The following is a 16382-nucleotide window of genomic DNA, read 5'->3' on the forward strand; positions in this document are numbered from 1 at the left end:
TTCCCATTCTTTGCAATGTTATCCATAATTTGTTACGATCCACACAGTCAAATGCCTTAACATAGTCAATAAAACACAGGTAAATATCCTTCGGGTATTCTCTGCTTTCAGCCAGGATCCATCTGACATCAGTGATGATATCCCTGGTTCCACGTCCTCTTCTGAACTGGGCTGGAATTTCTGGCAGTTCTCTGTCAATGTACTGCTACAGCTGCTTTTGAATGACCTTCAGCCAAATTTTACTTGTGTGTGATATTAATGATATTGTTCTGTAATTTCCACATTCTGTTGGACCACCTTTCTTTGGAATAGGCATAAATATGGATCCCTTCCAGTTGGTTGGCCAGGTAGCTGTCTTCCAAATTTCTTCCAGCACTGCATGTGTTTGTTGACACATCTCAACTGGTATTCCATCAATTCCTGGAGCCTTGTTTTTCACCAATGCCTTCAGTGCAGCTTGGACCTCTTCCTTTAGTACCATCAGATCGTGATCCTATGCTACCTCCTGAAATGGTTGAACTTCGACCAATTCTTTTTGGTATAGTGACTCTGTATATTCCTTCCATCTTCTTTTTGTGCATCCTGCATCGTTTAATATTTTCCCCAGAGGATCCTTCAATGTTGCAACTCGAGGCTTGAATTTTTTCTTCAGTTCAGCTTGAGAAATGCCAAGTGTGTTTTTCCCTTTTGGTTTTCTAACTCCAGGTCTTTGCACATGTCATTATAATACTTTCCTCTGTGCACGCAGAATCCCTATTTGACACATGAGGCAGTTGAAGCTCAGGGGGCACGAAGGATTTGCTCAGCGTTGTACAGTTGGCAGGGGAAGGGAGTATAGTTGAGTCTGCTTCTCCTCACTCTAAAAAAGCTTCCTTCAGATTTTTACCTATTTCAGGTGAGTACCTGCCAACTGTAAGCAGACTCACCTAAGAGGTCCTCATCAGAAAACGGTCTGCCTTAAAGGAGAAATGTATAACTCCCAACGTGGGAAGGAGTGAAATGAGCGACAGATTCAGAATCGGAATGCCAACATCTCCTGGCTGTTCTGGAGTAGTTCACCTGATAAGTTGACTAATCCATAAAAAGCAAGTGATAAAATTGTGCTATCTGCCTCACCAGATCTCAGTGAGGATCATGTGATAGTGTAGGAGAAAGCGCTTTATAAATGTAGTTATTGCAGTCTTTACTACGCAGCTGATAAAAAGGCCCTGGGGCCTCCTCAACCTTTCATGACTGTTGACGAGTCTACTCAGCAGAGGCCGGCAATGCCGGGAGAGAGGCAGCTCTGTCTTCTGCAGGACAAGTTGGGGGATCCACAGGGGATTCATTTCTCAGGCTACGCAGGCAAATGGGGTAATACCCGTGTTTTCTTAGGGCTTCCAAATTACAATGAAAATCCTGGAGGAAAAAAATCTAAATTGTCTTTTAATTTCGCTGCTTTGGCATAAAGCACATTGAGAAGGTTCTTCCATGGACAAGTCCTCACTGAACAACATGGGTGGGCTAGTCCTGCTCTGTAGCTCAACACCATCACCAGCAAGTGCCATCTAGTCGGTTCCCAAAGATGGCGGCTCCATGTGTGTCAGAGTAGAATTGTGCTCCATAAGATTTTCAGTGACTGATTTTTCAGAGCTAGAGCGCCAGGACTTGAACCGCCAACCTTTCTGTTAGCAGCTATTGGCAGTAACCGCTTGCACCACCCAAGGACTCTGTAGCCTTATCATATTATCTTTGTGTTTGACAATCCCAGAATGCTTGTAAAATGCCTCCTCCATTAACGTTTTCCCATACAAACAAATAAATGGTCAAAACCGTTACTGAACCCATCTCTTTTTTAATATTCCAAGAAAGGGGAACCATAAATCTGCAGAAGCAGTTTAAAGTCATAAACCTTAAGAATATTTTCAGTGCGTCCTACTGATTGAAGTTTTCCGTCAACTTAGCCACAGCACACCACAATACCAGCCCCTCCACAGCTCCGGAGAAAATGGCACTTCTGAACATTTTCCAAGTAACATTGCAGAGAAAAGGTTATTTTTCCTTCGTGGCATTGATTTTTTAAGTAAATCTTTTGCTTTTGGAGTTAAGAAAGAATGGCCTGTCTGCTTTCTGAGGTTGCCCTCCGTTCTCAGAAGGGAATTTTTCTAAGACACATCAAAAGCACACTGTTCTTCCTCCCTGAGGCTTATGGCTGGGAGTCTAGAGTTGGTGGCATTCTGAGAATGGGTCTTCAGAGCTGTCAGAGGGGCAGGTTCCTGCTCCTGAGGAGCTGGTGAGGAGTCATGTTCATAAGCTCATTATCTATTGCAGGAAAAAAGAGTCATTTTAAAATGGATATATTTCCTTTGGTTTTCCCCATCAAAGTATGGCAGCTACAGGGCACAGGGACCTCCAGGGGCTGGGTAAGGCAGGATTGGACACTATTTACAAGATCAAGGTGCATGTTTCTAGTTTCCAGAGAAGAGAGTAGAGCCCAAGGCCTTGGTGGTTCAGTGGTAGAATTCTCGCCTTCCATATTGGAGACATGGGTTCAACTCCCAGCCAGTGCACCTTATGTGTAGCCACCATCCGTCAGTGGAGGCTTGAGCGTTGCTATGATGCTGAACAGATTTCAGCAGAGCTTCCAGACTAAGATGAACTAAAAGGCCTGGTGAGCTACTTCTGAAAACCAGCCAATGAAAACCTTATGGATGACAAGAATCCAGTCCCCAACAGATCATGAGAATGGCACAGGACTGGGTGGCATTTTGTTCCACTGTGCAACCCACTGGGGGTTAGGGGTTTACAACAACAAAGCAAAGCCTGAGTTGGCACCCTGTACTCCTGCTAGGATTATCATACCCATTAGCTAGATGGGAAAATGGAGGCACTGAGAGTTTGAAAATATTTTCTTGTAGTAGAAGAAGGGGCAAGAAAGCAGTTGTGGAGATAGGAAGGTGAGGTGAAAGCAAGTTGATCTGCTGAGAAAAGCTGAGACAGGAGCTGGGGTTGGAGATAACTCAGAGGAGTCTGGAAAGAAAGGGAGAGGCCTTGCGGAGTACAGGGTTAGAAAACAGGAGACGGAAGAAACTCCTTGAAAGAGAAGAATGCAGCTCTAGGACTTGGGGAGGCATCTTCTTGCAGAAGGAGTATGATGGCGTGGCACCTGCAACTTAACAGGTTAACAGGTGAAAAGGCCCCAGGACCACATATTGGTCCTCCCCAGTCATTCGGCCACTTGGTTAGTTAAGAAAACATCCACTACCAGCACCATCATGGAGCAAAAATGCCTCTGCTTCTTGGTATCCCACAACAACCGAGCAGAAATTATATTATTTTTGCCCTCCCATATGCACGCCCCCCAACACATGGAATTCCAACTTACGGAATGCCAGGGCAGCTCAATGTGCTGGAGAAAAACTTCATCTCTAACTCATCCTGTTGCTTGGCTTTAAGTGTCCCTTTCTCAGGGAAATTTCCCTGAACAACCCTGCCTAGATTAGGTGCTTGGGTCGCAGTCTCCATCATGCCCTGCATGCTTCTCCCATTACCCTGATCACAACAGCAGTCACTTATTTATTTGTGCAATTATATGTTTAATATCCGTCTCCTTGGCCAGGGTGTAAGCCCCAGGAGAACTCTGCATCTGTCTTATCTTTGCCAGTACAGTGCCTGAGACGTAGGAGCCCAGATACCTGAGAGGAATGAATGAAACCTAAAGATTCCCCTAGAACAGCCACCCGGACTTACTGCACAACTTGGTCTGGAACACTGAGGTCAGGGACTCAATCTGGCTAAAGTTGGCCACCAGGAAGACATGGTCTTTGTGGGGCTCGCTCCCGATGGCCTTCAGAGTGTTGAAGTCCACCTGGCCCACGCCAATGGCAAAGATCAAGATGCCCGTGTCCCGTGCTTTCGCAGCCACCTCAGCCACTGAGTCCTGTGGCCTCCCATCTGTCACAATCATTATGACCCGAGGTACATTCTCCCTCAGCGGCCGGGCCCCCTCTGCCTCTGAGAATGCAATATTCAGGGCATACTGGATGGCCAGCCCTGTCATGGTGCCCGTGGACAGATGTCTCATTCTTTTGACAGCGCGTTCCACCTCAGACTTCCTCTTGAAAGTCTTGAGGGAGAACTCATTCTTGACCGTGCTGCCATATTGGAGCAGGCCCACTCGGGTGAGGTCAGGCCCAATGTCCAAGAATTGCAAAATATCCACGATAAACTCCTTGACTTTTGCATAGTCGTAGGTGTTGACACTGCGGGAGCTGTCAATGATGAAGACCAGGTCTGCTCGCTTGTTCTCACAGGAGCTCTCTAGGGAAAGAAGAGAGTTAAAGACATTAGAAGAGCGTTGAGGACAATTTTAACCTCTCATACAGAAGACCCGGGTTCAATTCCCAGATAATGCACCTGATACACAGCCACTGCTTGTCTGTTGGTTTGTGTACTGTGGTAGCTTCCATGTTGCTACGATGCCGAACAAATTTCAGCAGCTTCCAGACTAAGATGGACTAGGAAGAAACACCTGGTGATCTACTTCTGAAAATCAGCCAATGAAAACCCTATGGATCACAATGGCTGATCTGCAGCTGATCATGGGGATGGTGCGGGATTAGGCAGCATCTTGTTCCATTGTGCATGGGGTCACCGTGAGTTGCTGACTGAACAGCAGCTAACAACAAGAAGGACCAAATGTAGATTGACTGTTATTGGAAATCCTAGGGCTGGTAATCACCTTTCCAACCTCCAGTCTTCACTGGTTTTTCTTCCCTGCTCAGGTTATGTGTGTGTGACGGGTGATCATGAGTATTGGGTACAAATGGTATTTCTTATTGCAAGATAAATGAACACTTTAGTTTCTCGGAAGTTGTCAGTGCAGTTTTTAGGTGAGCAGACACCTGTTTGGAGTAAATATTTTATTATTTACTGCCTGGCACATAAGGTTGACAGGATACTGTAGGGAACATAAAAGAAGCTTAGGACAGGGCCCAACATCAAGGGGCTTAAAATCTACCTGGGGAGGCTTAACTAATGGAACGATGAAAGAATATCACATTTTTGCAAATAACGGACCCATGTAAACAACGTACCCACACGTATAATGTGTGGTATAGTGCACTTGCGAAAATAGTACAGGGGGTTTGGGAGTTGTGCGCTTGGCCAAAAAACATATATCACGAGTGTTATTTGCATAAAATAGGGTAACTAATATGAAACTGCGTGGCCCCAATAATAGATATTCAGAGAAGAGGGATATTAGCGGACTGAGATCAAGGAAATGGGACATGAACTGGCCTTGACTGATGGATGGTGTTTAGATTGGAGAAAAGGAACACAAGCAAAGGGAAATATGAGAAAAATCCCAAGAGGGAATGAATACAGTGGATAAGAGAGGAATAACGAGACCTTTGAGGGAATTGCTAGGAGTTGCAGGCAGATGTGAAGTTGGATGGATAGGCAGAAGCCAGTTATAAAAGGCCTTTAAATTCAGACATAGAAATTTATTCATGACGTCACAGGTCATGGGGGACCACCTTAGCACCATACCATGTCATTTACCTCTCCTGTAGGAAAGGTACATGATAAAAAGTCAATGGAGTCTAAGTCTGGCGGTGGTTTGGAGGGTGAATCGTCCAGGCCATTGTTCAGGGGCTGCACTGATTTGGTTGAGATGGGGACTCAGATCTCAACCAGGGAGGCACTTGAGCAAATGGAGACAGGACCCATTTCAACAAGAGACACAGGAAAAAGGTAAATGTAAGTCTCTCCCTCACGACCACAACTGTATTTAATCCTTAAGCAGCTAGGTGAGAAGGCTGTAAGAGACCTGAGTCTATAAATGAAGCTTATGCCTTACGCATTCTGGGAAAAGGATCATACTGGAGATGAGAGGCCTTCTGCCTCAGTGGATGGACGCTGGGATTCCTGTTGGAATTTCTGATATTCTGAGCTACTGTCTCCAGCAGGGGCGACTCCCTCCTCTCCATTCCCATCCCAGGCTTTGTAGCTAAATCAGGATTTGATGTGGATTAGAAAAGGGATCCCAAATACTTGCCCTAAATCCCAATCACCACAGCTGCAAGAAAGACAGAGAAAGCCAAAAGTTAAACAGTGAACCCAGTCATAAAAATGAGAAGTGGGAAAGGCCCATGAGGTCACCCTATCCAGGCTGGCTTGCCAGGCCTGTGACTGGTCCCTGAGTGCTGTGCTGTGTACACACACACACACATGCGCGCGCGCACACACACACACACACACACACTTCGTCTACTGCAGCCTGCAGTTCTAACGCTTTTAGGGGATGATGCACTCCCAAATGCCAGTATTCTGGCAGGACAGCAACCTTTTGTCCCACTCACAGGTAACACTGGGGGCTGGGTGAATTTAAGGTGAGTTTTCCCAAAACAGAGGCCCCAAAACCTGCCTTTGGGGACCCAGCAATGAGATTAATATAAAACTGACATTTGTAGGGTGTTTTAAAACCTCTTTTCCCAAGCACTTTTATCACTACGGTCTCATTTGATTTTCAGAACAAGTGCTTGAGAAAAGAGCTAGGATCAACATTCCCATTATAAAGATGGGAAAATGAAGGTACAGTTTGAAAATATTTTATAATTTAGAAACAAACATGGAGGCAGTACTAATACCTGCCTCACTGAGGTGGGTTGTGAGAATTTGGGGAAATAATCTGGGTAAGGAGCACAGCCCTGGGCCCAGCACATGGGAACAGCAGGACATACATGTAGGCTCTCTCTGCCCGCCCTCACTTCTACCTCTGTCCTTCCTGTTCCTGGGCAGGAAGGAGAGAGGACCTCAGTGTGCGGCTGCACGGTTTGTGCTGTACACAGGCACCTGACCCAGGAGGCCAGTTACCAGTTGCTAAACAGTTGACTCTGACTCATGGGAATCCCACGTGTGTCAGAGTAGAATTGCACTCCATAGGGTTTTCAATGGTTACTTTTTCAGAAGAAGCTTGCCATGTTTTTCTTCTAAGGCACCTTCGGGTGGACTTGAACCTTCAACCTTTCCATTAGCAGCTAAGCTCGTTAACCGTTTGCACCACCCAGGGACTCCTGCCGGAGGAGACAGTGGGTTGAAATCTAGCATGCCCTGAGCCCTAGAGGCTGCATCAATCCTGAGAGGTGGTGCCTTTTTCTAATTTTCACAAAGGGAACTACAGTTTATCATATGGCCCTGGGTAGGAAGAGGCCCAAGGAAGCAGGGCAAGCCCCAGGCAATCCCAGGACCCAGGCTGGCACCTCTCAAGCTGCCTACCCTCCCTGCCCTTTAAGTCTGAATTTGCTGCAGGGAGAACATGGCCCAAGGATCTCCACCTGCTGAGGAGAACAAGTATCAGACTTAGATCCTGCCATGGTGGAGGAAATTAAAGGTTTTAGAAGGGAGAAGTCCTTGGGTGGCACAAACAGCTGACATGCTTGGCTATTAGCCGAAAGGTTGGAGGTTTGAGTCCACCCTGATGTGCTTCAGAAGAATGGCCTGGCGATCTACCTCTGAAAAATCATCCATTGAAAAACCTGTGTAACACAGTTCTACTCTGAGACACATGAAATCACCATGAGTCGTGACTGGTTTGGTTTGGGTTTGGGTTTTTCCTTAGAAAGGAGGGAGGTAGAGAGCAGACAGGCTTCTTAAGAACTCTCTTCCTTTGTAAATCTTTGGCAGCAGACGGGTCCCCTTTTGCACTGGGATATTTCACTGTGGGTCTTAGTGATGATGTGGATATCTCTCCAAGCAACACAGTCCACCTATGATTAAAAGGCAATATAAGAGAAACATGGGAGTTTTGTGGGGAAGTGAGCACTAGATGAGTTGCTGTCAAAACAAATGTGTGGTTTCCACAACTCGTGGCATTTTACAAAAATGCCACAAAGATCTGAAATGTTGTAGGAGCTTCCCAGTAGGCTGTGACTGTGAGTTAAAAACACTAAGTCCTGGCAGCCTAAGTGACCGAGTTTTCTTCCAGTCATCTCTGCAGGTCCCTTGAGGACTCTGAACTACGATCTGGCTGCTTAACTAGAAGGGCCAGTTCAGTGGTTCCCACACTTAAGCATGCACCCGAATTCCCAGGAGAACTTCTAAAAACAAAGATCAGTGGGCCAACCCCCCGCCCCCCAGTAGCCCTGGGGAGGAGACCTGAAGATATGCATTTCTAACAAGTTCCCCAGAGAAGCTGATGTTGCTAGCTTAGGAACCACACTTGAGAATCAGTAGTTCCAGAAATGGGGCTATTTCTTGGAGAAAAGATTCCCTAGGTGGCAGAAACGGTTAAGCACTTGGCTGCTAATCGAAGGGCTGTTGGTTTGAATCCACCCACTCAGAGGCACCTCAGAAGAAAGGCCTGGCGATCTGCTTCTGAAAGGTCACAGCCATGAAAACCCTATGGGGTACAATCCTACTCTGTAACACATGGGGAAACCATGAATCAGAACTGACTCAACAGCGACTGGTACTGGAGAAAAGCAGCTTTGTGCAGTCTTGGCCTCACTCTTGCACTGTCAGCTCCCTGAGGGTGGGAAACTAGTTTCATCCATCTTGTAGTCATAGCAGGTCTTTAATCAATATTTGTGGAATCGAATTGAATTCAGGTGGAAGGGCTGAGTCAAGGGCGGGGGGGTGGCGGTTCAAGGAGGTGATGAAAACCACCAAGTCAAACAGGTCTAGACCAGGTCTGGATCCTGCTAATAGAATGCTAGATTCTAGGACCCAAATCTTTGCCATTTTGTGAGGGAGCCACAACCACTTCTGAACTTTTAGTTCGTGGAATCACAGACCAATATACTTTAGCACTGGACGGGTCTAAATAGAGTCCAAATTATTCACTTTACAGAAGACTAAACTGAGGCTTGAAGAGGTGACTCAGCAGACCTCCCCCAGGTCTCATGGCTCATCGTAATCAGACCTGGGACGAAATGGGTGACTTTTTCCACAACCCAACAGCTGGTTCTCTTGGAAAATTATCACTACAGCTGGCATTACACTTTTGAGCTTTGCAAATACTGAAATATTTGCTGTGCAGAACCTTGCAGCTTCTCCACATGAGGACTGCTGGGAGATGTTTAGTGGGTCTAGAGTGTCCTGCTCACAACTTCCAGAAAACCGCCTCTCTGTGTGCATTCCTTCACTTTGATGAACAGCATCCCTGTCTCCTTGGCCAGGGAGAAGAACCCACAATGACCTTCTTTTGGGTCGCTTATGAAAAAGATTTTCAGCAGCAGTTGAAAGGGGATTTGTGAGCACATTAAAAAACATCATCCTTCTAACCACAATGTGACAGCCTGCACTCTGTCAGTGGCACTTCACACCATCAGCATGACTCCAAAGTCCACGCATTGGGCAAACAAAAGTCTCTCACCCTTTCAGACAGGTGAACGTGAGCTGGGACAATCTTAAACAACATTCCTACCTGCGTGGGATTATAGCATGCAACTCGGAACTACTTTCTCCTCTCAGAGGCTTCGGCCTTTTTGCTAATCTGCCTCTCCTGCTCTGGCTAAATCCAATTACAGCCGTGTAATCACACAGTAAATATTTGGTGCCATCTGCCAGGGGAAGTCCGAGCATATTTGGAGAAGGGAGGGATGTCAATCTCCATGATGAGGTTAAAATAATTTCATGTGGCGATGGAAAGGGGGCTCTGAGATCCTTAGTGAAACAGGAGTAAAGTCCTATGATCTCCGTGCAAGCACAGCCTCTGCCACTTTCTGTCCATGTGGTCTTGAGCTGCTCCTTAACCTCTTTGACCCTCAGTCTCTTCCTCTGGAAACTGGGGAAAATAATATAGGGCTGATGAGAGACCCCAAAGTGAATAGGATAACAATTTATAGCTAATATTCACTGAGCACTTAATAACAGGCACAGCCCTAGTGGTACAATGGTTAAGACTTCGGCTGCTAACCAAAAGGTAGGCAGTTCGAACCCACCAGCCACTCCTTGGAAACCCTATGGGACAGTTCTACCCTGTCCTATAGGATTGTTACGAGTCAGAATTGACTCAACAGCAACAGGTTTTTCTTTTTTTTAATAGCGGGCAGGTGCTGTATGTGTGTTAGCTTAGTTATTTTTCACATTAACCTTAGGAAATAGGTACTGTTACTTATTCCCATTTTATTAAAAAAAATTTTTTTTTTTTTTAATAAAATGGGAATAGTCTTTATAGACGAGGACAATGAGTCTTGAGAGGTTAGATAATTTGCTCATGGTCTCATAGCTAGGAAGTGGAGGAGCTGGAATTTGAACCCATCTGTCTGGCTCTCATATTGGTCTGTAGCCCACGTTCTTAACCACCAAGCTATGTGCACCATAGATATGACAGATTTTGTCTTTCTGGACTTGCCATTCCCAGTTACCCACAATGCACCATGACTGCACTGGCTCTCTGGGGTCAGTTCTTTCCTTGCCTGGAATCAGGGCCTAAAAGCAATGGCACAAACTTGCCTGGCTACTGCCAAGTGCTTCTTGCTTGCTAAACGCCAATTTGTATTTCTTTTTCGTTTTTCCCAATTTAATAAAATGATGAAAACAGATGCTTAACTCCCTGAATGGCAGTGGTCCAGTAAATGAGGCTGCTAGTCGCTCATATTCTCACTCACTTGACAAGTGCTTACAGACAGCTTAGTAGGAGCAAGGCCCCGTGGGAGACCAAAGGATGGGACAGGTGTGATGGCAAGATGGAGGTCATTAATCTTTGAGGGACTGGGGAATAGGAGAAATACGGTCCTAACAGTAGGTGAATGCCAAGGTGGGGTGAGGAAGGAAGTCTCTCAGGGCACTGAGTTGAGCTGGAGAGAGCTGAGCTGAGCTGTCAGGTGTCGGAGCAGCTGACTAAGACAACAAGCTAAAATGAAAGTTACAGTCAAGCCTTTATAGCTTACAGAGATACAAGCCAGAGAAACCCAGAGAAGATGCCGACTCCCCCTTATTCCCTATTTCCCCAGGTACAGCACCTGGGTGACAGCCAGGTATGTCATCATAGATGTAGGGACTTACTGCTGAGGGAGCCCAAAACAAAAGGCTCACTCAGTTTCACGGACCCCAGGGCTGGGTTGGGGAGGAGAGCGAGGGGGAGGACTAGGAGTGGAAAAGTACTGAGTATGAATCAGAGTTGGGCAAAGTGTCTTCACAGACAAGGAGGCTTCAGCAGAGGCTCTTGAGGAAGGCCTCTACACAAGGTCCCGGATAAAGTGGCCCCCATGAGGTGCCCAGGCTAGGAATGCAGACTCGTGAAAGTGGTCTGAATCCTTGACCGCAACTCCCTCAGACCTGTCAGTGCACCTGCTGTGCACCAGGTCTGGCTGGGGAGGACAGCTTTCCCCCTGAGGCCTGCCAGGTAAAGCCTTTGTAACCACCTGTGGTCAGGCCTGAAAATTCGCACCCAGGTTTTTTGCCCAGAGCCAGACTCCTCAAAATGGATTTCGGAAAATGTGATGCTTCCTATCAATTCCCAGCAAAGTTTCCACAAACAGATGGCTTGTGGGCACATAAAAAGAGAGCCATGAAAAATGTAACAATAGAAATGAAAGAATGTGATGGTTTCTAGGACAGCAGAAGAGTGGATGGATGAAGGAATTAGAGCATGGTTTCCAGGCAGCATTAAAGGCCTACCTGAAGCCAGTGGGAGCCCTGGTGGTGCCATGGTTAAGAGCTATGGCTGCTAACCAAAAGGTCGGTAGTTTGAATCCACCAGCCGCTCCTTGGAAACCCAATGGGGCAGTTCTACTCTGTCCTATAGGGTCTCTGTGAGTTGGAATGACATGGCAGCAACAGGTTTGGTTTTTTGATTTTGAGGCTGGTGATCGTGAAATTTAAGTGAAGCCGATCAATGTGATGGTGTGTTTTGCTCCGGCCACATTCAGTTACAGGGAGAAGCACGCAAGTGTTGGATTTAACCAGGGTTGTCAGTTAGCAAAGAGAATGACAAAACAAGGGAAAGAGTGACTGTAATGACTTCCTATGGAATAAAACTGGGAGAAGTAGGGAAAAGGAGAAATGAGGGGGTGAAGGACAGTGAAAAGGAAGCAGAATCAAAGGATTAAAAGTCCAGAAAAAGTCAAACAATTGTTAGCATTGGAATAGTAGAAAGAAATCACCTCACTAGTATAGGAGGTCTGTTGTTGTTGCTATCAGATGCCATGGAGTCTCTTTTGATTCCTAACAACCCCATGTAACACAGTAGAACTACCCCATAGGGTTTTCTTGGCTTGTAACCTTTATGGGAGCAGATCACCAGGTCTTTCTCTCAAGAAGCCACTGGGTGGATTCAAACTGCCAATGTTTCCTTTAGCAGCCAAGCTCTTAACCATTACGACACCTGCGTTGCTAGCTGCCATCAAAATGGCCCCCAACTCATGCATTACAGATGGTAATGCTGCCTGGTCCTATGCTAACCCCATGATTGATTATGGATCAGACCATTATGATCCATAGGGTTTGGTTGATTTTCTAAAGTAGATCATCAAGCCTTTCTTCCTAGTCTTAGTCTGAAAGCTCTGCTGAAACCTGTTCATAGGAACACAACAGCCTCCACTGACACATGAGTGTGCATGAGGTGCATGGACCAGGAATAGAACCTGGGTCTCTGGCATGAAAGGCAAGAATTCTACCACACCACTAGGTGGTTCTAAATTAAGGTTATGAAGGAATTACAGTCACTGGTAATCACAGGGTCAAGGTTATGACCAGAGGAGCAAATGGCTGAAATGTAATAGAGGACAAGAATATTCCAGACAAAGAAGTCAAAGCAATCAAGGGATCATTGGAGTAGAAAATTGAGTGATATTCTGAGTCAGCAGCGAAGGAGCTCTTGGTCATCCAAAAGCGTATGTAAACTTAGACAAAGAACCAAAAACCGGGATACGTCGTTATTGTGGGCTCCAACTCAAACAACACCATCATGTATTCTTAGTACTTGTGAGGTGGTGCCAAGTGAGGATTTTGATGTTAAAAAAAATAAAATATATCAAGATCACTAGTGTTTTATTTTTTAATTTTATTTGAATAAAGGAAAAAATTTTGATAATAACCAAAAATTATGACAAGAGGAAAGTTGGAAAAAATGGCAGTGAGCCAAGAGCAAAAACTGTTCTTGTAGCTCGAAAACGACCAGAGGATATTTGTAATTACTCAAGACTGGCCAGAAGGGCTGTGAGACATGATTAAAATTTCATAAAAGGACAGGGAGAAACACTAGTTCATCAAGGGTTTCAAAGGGACCCTGGGAGGGAAATTAAAGTTGTTTTATGATTACAGAGAGAGAGAACCACGATCATTATGAGCAGGCATAAGAAAAAGAAATCCCACAAATTTCACTTGTTTTCTACTTGAGATGCAACAGATCAGGAGAAACAGGGGAAATCTATAGTTAGGGAGTGTCTGGATATCAGCAAGGCAAATGACCAACTCTAGGGAGGTACAAATACAGATTCACGGATGTAGAACAGTGAGGTAGAGACAGTCATTCAACAAATATTTAGTACCCACTGTATGTCAGGCTCTGGGAATACAATGAAGGAAAAAGGCTCCCAGTTGTGAAAGGCAGTCATAAGCAAATAACAGGATACAATGAAACAGGTAGACTAGAAAGATTAATAGGGTATGTTGTTGTTGATAAATATATCAAGCTGATCTGGAAGGAGGTCTCTAGTGAGATGCTAAAAGGCTCTACCTAGAGCCCTTTATCAATGCTTTTTATCAATGCTTTTTTTCTTGGATAAAAGCATGAAAGGAACATTTGTGAATGATATTGCTGTGGCTAAGGGCACTCACACACACACACACACACGCACACACGGACACACACAGAGAGAGAATACGATAGAGAGAGAATATGAGAGAGAGACAATCACTGACTGTTTCTTGGTACAGGTACCCTGGTTCTAGGGCAGGATCAGCAATGCCCTCTTTTGCCCCTGGCAGACATTGCTAATTGATCCTGGCCCTCTTCTGCTCAGCTTGGACTCAGCTTTAGGATCCTTGCATCCCTGCACTCCAGATAAACCTACTGACAATATATCAGAGTTGGCACATGAAATGGAAGCGTACTGCAAGCCTGGATTTACTGTCTGGTGTTCTGCAGTGAAGTCTGAAGAGCTCAATTTTATCCATTCCTAAGAAGCTGAATCCAGGTAAATTAGCTAATCACACTTACGACCCACTGTCTGATTTTAAACCTAATTTATTACTTTTCAATGAGAAATAAGCAGGGCACGCAGACAAGACTGGCCTTGTCAACAGTCTGCACGTGATCTTCTGGATAAAACCACATTTAAAATGGAGGGCTGTTAGGTGGGCATAGGCTCAGAGCAAAAGAAATAGAAAGATTGTAAGAAATAGTCTCCTCAAACTGTAAAAATCTTAAGGATCATCCATTATAACAATATAAAACTAGGACATCAGAACATAGGGTAGATGCATCCTAGGAGCAGTTGATTTACGTGAATTGAACTATATGGGCTTGCCAAAGAAAGAGAGGCAGAGAGACAGACTGAGAGGAAAGACTAATGTGTATGCCAGCGCGATGTTCCCATTCATGGTTGGGCGCAGAGAGCACGTGCCCACAGGGGCCTGAAATGTGGCCCCTGCTGCCCCCTCCTGTGGTTTCAGCCTCCATGTGCCCTAGGTGGTACAGACGGTTTGTGCTGGATTACCAACTGAAAGGCTGGTGGTTTGAACCCACCCAGTGGCACTGTGGAAGAAAAGCCTGACTATCTGCTTTCCAAAAGATTATAGCCAAGAAAACCATATGGAGCTGAGTTCTACTCTGAAACACATCAGTCACCACGAATTGAAATCTACTCAATGGCAATAAGTTTGTTTGTTGGTGCCTCTAGGGTGAGGTGACTAGCTCTCAGTGCTTCCAGGTGGTTTAAGGGATATTTCAGAGGTAATTTTGACCAGCTTTGATTTTTGCCCCAGTGTAACTTTAGAACTAAACCCCCACTTAACCTGTGGCTCCCCTACATTCAGGGCACTTGATTAGGACAAACGCGGGAACGACCACAATCAATTCTTCCCTCTCCAGTTCCCTTATTAGTCAGTGGCTAGCTGCTGTACGACCTCAGGTCAGACTTTTAAGAGTGCAGTTGATGGGCTATGGCTCTTTTTTGAATCAGTCATCGTCTCTTTTCATCATCCTGAAGGATCACTTGGGGAATCCCTGAAAACTGGATTACATTCTATTAGGAAGACACCCTAGGCTTCTTAGTGGGCTCTGGGACATATTTTAGACTTGATAACAAACCATTTCCACTTGGTAACATTTTCCAAATGTTTTTTTTCAAATTCTGGGGGCACTTGTGGTTCTCTCAGCACTACTACATACAAGGCTGGGAAGAATGGCTAATAAACTGAGTAACAGAATCAGGACCAGAAAGGATTTCAGAAGACTGGAATAATAAGTTGAAACTAACAGGATGAGATCTAATTGGTATAAATGTCAAGCCCTGTACGTACGGTTCAAAAACCAACCACAGCAAAGGAGACATCTGGATTGATAGCCGGTCACATGGTAAAGCCAGAGGCAGGATGGTAAATCTAAGATTTGCACGCTGTCACCCGTACCCCCCACACGGCCCCTGTGGCAGATGCCCCTAATCAACCCTGGCCTCAGAATCAAAGCTCAGCCACACGATTCCTCTCGACACAGCACCCCAAGCTCGCACCACCTGCGGATGGGAGGGAACTTGCCAAATGAAACCAATTTGCCATCACTTCCTGATCATTCCTATTAGGCTGCTCTCAAATGTAATGCCCCAATCATCCCATTGATGGCCTTTCCTGGCCTGGAAAAGTAGAGCGATCTAACAAAATTGACCTTCGTCTTCCTCTCTTTATACCGGAGCATTCCCATGACTGAAGATTTTGATGAGATTCATTGATCTGAGTCACAAGAGCTGGATTTGGCTGTGCTAAGTTCTCAGTACGAGGTTCGTTTGTAGTTAAGTGGTAGAATTCTTGCCTTCCATGTGAGAGATCTGGGTTTGATTCCTGGCCAATGCACCTCAGCACAGCCAACACCTGTCTGTCCGTGGGGGCTTGCATGTTGCTAGGATGCTGAATAGGTTTCAGCAGAACTTTCAGACTAAGACAGACTAGGAAGAAAGGCTTGGTGATCTACTTCTGAAAACCAGCCAATGAAAGCCCTATGGATCACAGTGGTCTAATCCATAATGATCATGGGGATGGCACGGGCCTAGGCAGCATTTCCATCCATTGTATACGGGGGTCACCATGAGCTGGGTCGACTCGATGGCAGCTGACAATAACAAGTTCCCAGTATAAATGAGCATCAGCGAGCTGTTTCATCAGAGCAACTTCCTGAAAATCCGCCATCCTTAGGGTCACTGACAGCGAGGTCTCTGACATTCTTGGGAGAATGATCC

General features: G+C 45.6%; 1 protein-coding gene across 3 annotated transcripts in view; it reads right to left on the reverse strand.

The window, feature by feature from the left end:
• MATN2 (matrilin 2) overlaps positions 1-16382 on the reverse strand; it is a 181010-nt gene that overhangs the window by 116069 nt on the left and 48559 nt on the right. For all 3 annotated transcript variants that reach the window (XM_049853537.1, XM_049853536.1, XM_049853535.1), the window contains exon 3: positions 3730-4299. In XM_049853537.1, the coding sequence (XP_049709494.1) occupies positions 3730-4299 (570 nt within the window). The remainder of the gene's footprint in view (positions 1-3729; positions 4300-16382) is intronic.

This window comes from Elephas maximus, chromosome 15 (assembly GCF_024166365.1).
Source record: "Elephas maximus indicus isolate mEleMax1 chromosome 15, mEleMax1 primary haplotype, whole genome shotgun sequence".
Taxonomy (NCBI): Eukaryota; Metazoa; Chordata; class Mammalia; order Proboscidea; family Elephantidae; genus Elephas; species Elephas maximus.